The sequence below is a fragment of the Populus euphratica genome, unplaced genomic scaffold (assembly GCF_000495115.2).
Source record: "Populus euphratica unplaced genomic scaffold, PopEup_1.0 scaffold475.1, whole genome shotgun sequence".
Taxonomy (NCBI): domain Eukaryota; kingdom Viridiplantae; phylum Streptophyta; class Magnoliopsida; order Malpighiales; family Salicaceae; genus Populus; species Populus euphratica.
Window position 1 is genome coordinate 183,202 of NW_011500195.1, and position 8,936 is coordinate 192,137.

At 31.8% G+C, this 8,936-nt stretch overlaps 1 protein-coding gene across 1 annotated transcript; it reads right to left on the reverse strand.

The window, feature by feature from the left end:
- On the reverse strand, positions 1–2,134 carry LOC105111774 (NAC domain-containing protein 100-like). The gene is made up of 3 exons (XM_011007225.1): positions 1,290–2,134; positions 908–1,185; positions 1–812 (listed from the first exon to the last, which is right to left on the reverse strand). Exons 1-3 carry the CDS (start codon positions 1,477–1,479, stop codon positions 201–203), a joined length of 1,080 nt encoding a protein of 359 aa, XP_011005527.1. The 5' UTR covers positions 1,480–2,134; the 3' UTR covers positions 1–200.
- Between the last annotated feature and the right edge of the window lie 6,802 nt (positions 2,135–8,936).

Here is an 8,936-nt window from a genome sequence, read left to right on the forward strand (position 1 = left end):
GAAAAAACATCATAATAATTCATAAAATAGTTTCTTACAATACATAATACCTGCTTCACTCTCTTTTAACTTGTCAATCAGAATCAAGAAAATCTATACACAGGCCCACATTATAATTTCAAAATAGATAACAACAGTAAATCAAGCTGTTCTTTTTCCTGATCTTCTTCAACTTGAGGTTCGTCTTCTAGCACTGTTTTTCAACAGTTCCAAAAACAATCAAGGTCCGTTGATGCAACTAATGTAGAAGGTGTTGCATCTTGATCATCACCTGACCTTTTTCCCACTTCGAGATTTGATATGACTGAATAGATTTCAGTATGCATATCTGTAGTACTGTCCTGTGAGACACCGACCATATCCTTTTCAATCTTGAAACTTTGCTGCTTCATGTTTGTGCTTTGGTTTGCAATCAAGGCTCTTAAGATCGAGTGGTCTTGCATTAAAACAGAACCTGAATTTTGTAAGTGTCCTAATACTAGGATAGCCTGAGGAGTGTAGAATGGATTCAAAAGTGGGATTCGTGGAAAAACCTCGAAAGGGTTTGTTGAAACTGCTAAAAGATGATTGTCGAAGCTATCGATCGTGTCTTGTTGGTTTCTTTGAACATTAATGGGATTGGAGAAGCAGGGCACGTAGGCCGACTGGGCCACTGGCTTAATCTTGCAATTGTAGGGTGAAGAATCCATCAATGGTGGCAGACCAGAAGGGCTAAATTCATTACTAAACGAGCCTAATCTCACTAGACCTGAAATATGGGTTTTCTTTCCAGCAGAACTCTTTTGAAACACCCTGCAGATCACCCATTCATTCTACACAAGAGCAAAAATCAATCAGCTTAACTTGAACAATAAAAAAGGAGACAAACAGTATTGATAAAAACAGAGGAAACAGAGGAGAGGTATACCTTGGCAGTTTTGGGGAGATTATGGATTGAAAATTTACCCTCTAATCTGTATTCATGCATGACCCAATTGGTTTTCCCTCCTTTAGGGGCTCTACCCTTGTAGAATACAAGGGTCTTTTTCATTCCAACCAGGAATTTTCCTCTATAGATCTCCTTGTCTTTCCCTGTGGCCTTCCAGTAACCAGCTTCTGTTGCCCTATTTGTCCTGAGACCTGTAGGGTACTTTCTGTCCCTAACACAGAAAAAGTACCACTCTTTCTCTCCCATCTTCGCTTTCCCTTCATCCAAACAAAAACATGGCCATAAGATAAAAGGTCTAACTTGCCATAATTTCTATGAAGAAAGATTGAAAGAAAATGATCATTTTACTAGAAGTACTTACATGGCAGTTCCCAGGGTTCAGACTTGTTCAAATCCACATCTCCAATTGCTTTAGCGGTGAAGGTGATGTCAAGAACCTTCTTGTACAAGTAGTGAGAGATAAGCTCTTCATCAGTTGGATGGAACCGGAATCCAGGAGGCAAATCCATCTGATCATCACCTTCCTTACCAAGCCCTGAAATGTTTTCCATTTCTTGGAAAGCTAAAACCCTCGTCTTGTTTTCTACAGTAGGACCTTTGTTTCAGAAACTGGTTTTTTCTCTGTCTGATAAAGACTCTGTTAAGTCTAAGAACTCAATCCCAACCCTTATATATAACCTCCTGCGTCAAATGGGCACTGATCAAACAAGACTAATTCTCTAGGTTCAAGGAACCTTGTAAAGAAATCAGTAGGCCTGAAAGAATTCGATGGAAAGTGAAAAGCTAAAAGAAAGAGAAAAGGTCAGAAAGCTATGGGAAGTTAGGAAGAAAGGTAGAGATTGGGAGAGAGAGTGGATGGGGAGAAGCCATGGAATTAAAAAGTTATATACCTGAAAGATGGAGAGATCTTAAGAGAAAAGGCACAACGGAGGAACAGAAGCCCCTAAATACTTGTGGTGTTCGATAGCAAGAAACGTGCTACGTAAAGCAACTTTTTGGTAGGTTGTTTTAGTTCTCTCTCTTTTAACTATGGGGTGTTAGAAATTTAATAATCAAACTACAGCATTGGCTGACTTGGCTACTTCTTTGTCCACCTAAATGTTAATGGGATTCTCATGTCAGGCTTGTTCTTCAGTTTTATCATCTCACCTCTCTTAGCTTTCAAGGCATTCTCCACCCATGAGGTTTACCTGAATTTTTGAAAAATTCTGTGCCGTTTCTTCCTTTCTCTCCTCCATTTGGTGGTTCCCATAATCACCTGAGGAAATACAGAAGGGATATTCACTGGATCTTCTCAGAGTTACTCTTCACTTCTTATCTTCTCAAATTCTCAACCGTTGTTGTAGAGGCGTAGTCCACCCCTGGCTCTATCCTCAGTTTTGGAAAATTGTGCACTGTTTCTTCCTCTCTGCTTTTCACCAGTCTCCACCATATGTGCCTTAATTACTGGATTCCGTAATTACATGGAGATGTTCCAAAGGGATAGCTGCTGGGTGTCACTCTCGACAGCCCTTTTGTCCATATAATTCTGTGGGAGAGAGAATTACAATTTCGCTAATTTCATGCCTGCCAGTCCTGAAAGCACCATAATTTTTTAGGAAACCACTAGTCTAGAGAGCAAAATCTCTCGAATTATGCCAACTGGTATTCATTTGTAGCAAACCATAACATATTTAGCTTGGATAATGGGTAACACAAATAGGGATAGTGAAGAGAAAATGAATTCGTTTGGAGACTTATTCGAGATTTATTAAATCTCGAATCTATTCTTGAATTTAAAAAAATTCTATCCTATAATGAAAGATTTCCAAAAAAAAATAAAATTAAGTAGTTTGCAGAGTTGAAGGTATACTTCTATTTCAATAAGATTTCTTATCATTAAAAAAAAAAAAAAATAGAACTTGTAGTACCCAAACTTTCTTGCTAGAGAATGCCTTTAATTTCTAGATATTAAAACTCCTATTGATATACCTTTAATTTCATCTTGGCAAGATTTAAAACAATCATTAATTAATTTTAGAGTTTATGTAAGATAATTAAAAAGATATTTTATTTTGAGTTGATAAATAAATAAATAATTATTATTATCTTATGTTCTACCTTCTCAGAAGGCAAGGAGGAAAAAAACAGAGAATTTTGATGAAAATAAAATTTTAAAATTATCTAATTATGTTGAAAATAACATAATCGAAGAGGTTGTTGACAAATAATTTAGTTTTTTGACCTTAAATAGGAGAAATCAGTGATAAATAATGATCTCTTAATCATGAATAAAAATCTTACAAACAAGAGCATGGAAGACATGGTAGTTTATGAAAATCCTTCTAAAATTATTTTTAAAGATTATCTTGAAGTTTTTATTTTATATTCAAAAGTTGAAGTATTAAAAGTCTTAGAAGATAATGAGGTCAAACATTAAAAAATAAAATATATATGAAGAAACTACAAGTGGACTTTATAAAAATAAAAAAATAAAAAAAATTTAACATGTTCACATCTTAATTTAAATTTTAAAATTTACTAGTCAAAGAGATGTTACTTCATGAAATTGTTGGCTACAATGAGTTCGATTCTTCACAGATACTCACAGATAACTTGAGAGCGAGTTTTTTGAAAATAGAAAGTAATTGTGTGGGGAAGTTTTTTCTATTTTTTTGGTATAACAATGTCCATTAATGTTTAAGAATTTGACGGGCTTCGAAAGAAAGAAACACAGAGTTGATGGGATCGATCTCGTTGTAAAAGCTCACTGGATGCTTGAAGGAGCTCCTGGTGAAGTTGGATTATTGAGCCACCTCTTTGATCATCATTACTTCCCTGCTAAAACAATGTCTTCTCTTTCCATCCCGTATGTTTACTCTGAGCTCTAATCTTCACCATCGCAAATCCTGCTTCTTTGATCTTCCGAGGACTGTAGGAAGACTTGGGTATTAATTTGTCATGTCTCTCTACTGCCTCCACTCTTCTGCTGTCCTGGACTTGAGTTCTCTTGCCACGTTTCAACTTAAGAAGATTCCTTATCCACGAGGGGCAGGGATTCAGCTCATCCACCTCCGTCACAGATGCTCCAGTCAAAAGAAGGTTATCATCGACAATCGGAAATCACGGGAGTCTGTCTGCTAATTTTAATGCCAAGATTTTCCTAACCTTTGCTTGGCGTGGCTACTGAAGCATTTTCATTTCTGCAGATGCTTATTCAGAGCAGTGAAAATCTTTGACAGATTGTATGGACAATCACTTTGCTTGGATACCCAAATCGACTTATTTGTTTCTATAAATAACCATCATAGTAATAAATTCACCATAATCAAGTCAAGAAAGGTGAATATCATTGCTTTAATAGCAACGATTACTGGTATTTTAGGATAGGTCTCGGGCGCCAAAACTACAGAGACACCTACAGCTCCAGTGACTAATTATGTCACTCCAACAGCAACAACTTTCATCAGCATTGCAATCCACTGGCCAAAATTGAACACATCAGTCTTCAATTCTGCAATCTCTCAAACAGTCTTACGGCGGAACCGCGTATAATTCACCTTCAGATTGACACACATCCAATAATAGTTCAATCAATTTGTGAACTCAGTATTCACATTCAAATTCTCATTCCCACATGCACAACACAAGCTAAAGCTACGAGTTCTTTCTCATAATAAGTTTACATATTCATTTTAGTTGGAAATTCTAAAAGTGTGCCACCAGCATTGAACTCATCTAGCAAAATATTCATCACATTTGCTAACAAAACTAGTCACTGTATAAACTTTCGAAAGTAGAAATGCTCACACTCCTAGCTTGAACCCCCATCTGCATTGTAACTGTGCACCGGTGTAAGGCATGAACCCAACCTAATTGTGACCCTGCAACATTCCGAAAAACACAACGTATTTGTCAGCTGATTAACACTGTCCATATGGCTGAACTTGAGTTTTTATAGCAAATAATTAAATAGAAATTTGTACAGAAGCAATGTTCCTTGTAGCAAATAATACAATATCGATTCCACGGCTAGTGCTCCAAATCTCGAAGGAAACATTAGAGATACATATACAGTTTAAGAACTAAGAACTCACATGACAGCCTTTACTCGAGTATAATACAGGTTAAAAAAAGTCTGTACCTGCTCGACATTTCAAGAAGGCTAAGCCTCAGAAACAACATGTGCTAATGACTGAAATGGATGCATGCAACCCTATTCTGGAATTAACCACTAAGACTCGCTAACCTCCTAAAGCTCTACGATATTTAGAGTTGCAAGCTGATAAGCTCTTTGGGGCTCCTGGCTTCTTAATTGGGAAAGCTCATCTACAATAACTGATTGTGTTGTTGATCCTGGGTATGTTTTTTGTCAGCTTATGTCCCAATCCTTTCCCTGGAACACAGCTAGACCAATCCCCAAGAGAATGAACCAACAAATCATCAGATTATTTTGGGCAAAGGACGCTCCTAATCACGAAAATACCAATTTCCCCAGTTCTAAACATGCATGTCATGATCAAGGTAACTACCGGTATCAATATTTCAATTCCTATTTTTCAGATAACGAAAAAGAAAACAAGGGAACCAGCTACCACCATCATTGCTAATTGACTAGTACACAATACCGAGCACTGTGATGTCTCAAAATATCAAAGCAGTTTAGAAGTAATATTTATATACTAGATTATCGATTTATTTTTTTTATTTTTTCAATTAACATAGTTGATAGTTTATATATAGTATTTGAGAGGGTTAGATTATCGATTTATTTTTTTTATTTTAATAATTTTTTTTATTTTTTCAATTAACATAATTGATAGTTTATATATAGTATTTGAGAGGGTAAGATGGATAATAGTTAATGCCTGCAAAAAATTATTTTTTATAAATTTGAGTATTCTCATGCACTTAAATTTGTATTTTTATATAAAAAAAATAATACAATAATAATATTCTAAAGATATAAACTTTGAAAATATATATATATATATATACAATAAAAAATTAAAATGATGACATTATCTAGATGATTCAAGATAATGGCGGAGCCACGTAGGTGCAATTGGGGGCATTGCCCCTTTAATTTTTTTTTCAAAATAATTTTTTTTGTTAGGCTACTTATTAGTTTTTTTTATAGAAATTAGTTATTAAAAATATTAGAGTTTATAATAATTTATGAGTTTGTTGAATTAATATATGTATGAATAATCTAATAGAAATATAAATTGAAATGAGTTTTAATAAATTGATAAGTATTTGCTATAAAATTCATATAAAAAATGATGGTAATGAATTTACTAATGATTAAAAGTGAAGTACAGAACAACTAAAATAATTAGAGACATAATAGATAAATTGAAAAGAAAATATTTAATATTTAAGTTTAATCTACTTGTATAAAATAACAAGTCAGTAAAAATAACATCAATTTATGACAATCCTTTTAAGTTATGATTTTAAATGTTATGTATCATATGTCATTATAGAATTAATGCCAAGAACTTTTGTAGTTCTTGAAAGATTTAGAAATAAATAAATAAAAGTTTTGTTATATATATTGAGAAAAATATTTTTAATAAGATTAAAAATAAAATCATTATAAAACAGTTTTAAAATATAAAATGTCAAAGAGAATAATTATAATGTAAGTTTTTTTATTTTAAAAATTCTTAATTTAATTTTGTTTGACTTGAGTTGGTACATTTCTTTATATAACATATATCTATATAATATATAATATTAAATATTGTTAGTAATTTACCCTCTCATTTAAAAAATTCTGACTCCGCCACTGGTTCAGGAGGCATTCCCGACCCTTGTTTATTTGCTAGATTGGAGAGGTCGGAGTCATTACACTCTTATAAATCAATTTTATATTATGAAGTGTTCCCTTATTTTATCATGTTAATTAGAGATGGAGATATGATGGATCATGAAAGATTTTAATACACCTAATAGTATTGATCAAGTGTAAACTTATTTAATTAAATCAATTTTTTTAAAAATAATTCCTTTAAAATTTATGTAAAATATGTAGAGGTATGGTGTTATATCCAAGCATTATATTTGAATCTATGAATGTAATAAATCCAGCCTTATATAATGCCTAATTAAATATCAAATATTCTATGACACTTGTGATGTAATGCCAAAAAGCCTTGGCTCTTACGCCTTGGTAGATGCATGCCAGGCCCACCACATTGGCTTGATAGAGCATCAATCCAAGTTGTTGGGCTAGTAGAATTTGTTAGATTCGGCAATGCTTGAACCTAATATACTATCAAGTCTAACACATTTATGATAAGAGTGTTTAGGGTTGGTGTATGATAGCCCAACACATAGGAATTTAAAAAAATTGTATCTTTGTGTTTTTCTCTATCAATCTATACAAAAATTATAAGTCATCACAATGATAGCTTAAGAGAAGACTCATATTCTACAAAAGGAAATTACTCCTTCACAATGATAGCTTGTAGGAACAGGTGTAAACGAAGAATCAAGTTATAAAACCTTCCTCCGAATCTTGCTTCTCAGTAACAAATTCTAAAGATGTTAAAATATAGGGGTGAAAAAAACACTCTAATTAAACTGAAAGAATTAGAAAAACTAATTAAACTGAAAGAATTGAAAAAATAATTGAAAAAAATTAATCATAAAAAAAATTAATTAAATTGATTAAATTTTTTTAAAAAAATCAACTAGTTTGGTTCAGTTTTGATTTTATAAGCCTGCAACTAAAAAACCCAAAGCAAACCGAACCGAATTCAAATTGAAAAAACCAAGTTAAATTGAAAAACCAAACCAAACTAAAAAAATTAAGTCAAACTTATTTTTTCCTAAAAATTAAACTAAAAATATTCAATTTAAACTGATTTCGGTTCAATTTTGTTATTTTTTTTATAAAAATTAAACCAAATTATAAATAATTATCCCTGAAAAAATGTCGTGAAATGACCTTAAAACCAAAAGCCAAGCAAGGTGTTGAGCGGACCTTAGCTGGAACAGTTCAACACGTAACTGGCATTCTTAAACAAACATGAGCATGGTCATGTTTGATTTAATTAGTTCAGTTGACACATGGAATTTCAGTTTTGCGAAGAGTCAATAATCATAACACTGGCTATGAGTTCGTATTTTGTACTATATCTCAACATAAAGAAAGCTGTCGAGTATATTCGACGAACTAAAATTAAGTAAATCTAGCTTCAAGGACTTTAATGTATTTGAAAAATTATATGAATTATATCTTCAAATTTTATATAATAATTTGAATATTTTTTAAATAGTATTAAAACTTTGATAAATATAACTTTAAATTATATTATTTTTATTTATTTAATAAAAATTAAATATAATAATTTAAATTAAACATGAAAAAAAAATATCATGGTTAGGATAGCATTGACCCAAACAACTAGGATTTGTTAATAATCCTAAAATTTCCTCTGCTATTCAAACTAAAATTTGTAGTTTATATTAATAGGTGTTTGTTGTTATGTTTATAATGGTGTTTATATGCCACTTAAAAGTGTGTTTAACTTAAAAAAATAAACTTAATGTTTTTTTAGTATTTTTTTAATAATTTTAATGTAGTAATATAAAAAATTAAAAAAATATTTTAATTTATTTTAAAAATAGTTTATATTAATAGCTACGGAATACGAAATACATTTAAGTTGAGCGGTTGGGGTCTTGCAATTTTCTCAACCTTGAATCTAAAAAAACAACCTTACATATTTAAGTTGATCAAATTGAAAAAAACTCACAAGAACATCACAACAATCTCTATCATAAGAAAAAATATAATATTGAAGATGCTAGTTGTTAGTAGATATTTAACGATTAAAAAATTGTTTGCTAGTGTTTTTTTTTTTTGCATTTTTCATTTTAATTAATAGTGTTGGAATCGTATTGAATTTTTTTTATTGTTAAAGGGAATAATTGAAATTGGTTTCTTATGGAGGTGACCAACAAGTGTTTTTTGCATTTTGTTTGAGGTTTTAAAGGGTTTTTTAGTTGTTAATGG

Bases quoted from the DNA above. Each gene is read 5' to 3' on its own strand.
- LOC105111774 (XM_011007225.1), bottom strand. From the start codon at position 1,479: ATGGAAAACATTTCAGGGCTTGGTAAGGAAGGTGATGATCAGATGGAT. The intron at 1,186-1,289 runs GTAAGTACTTCT...GTTTGGATGAAG, and splicing joins TGAACCCTGGGAACTGCCAT to GGAAAGCGAAGATGGGAGAG. The intron at 813-907 runs GTATACCTCTCC...GCTCTTGTGTAG, and splicing joins ATCTCCCCAAAACTGCCAAG to AATGAATGGGTGATCTGCAG.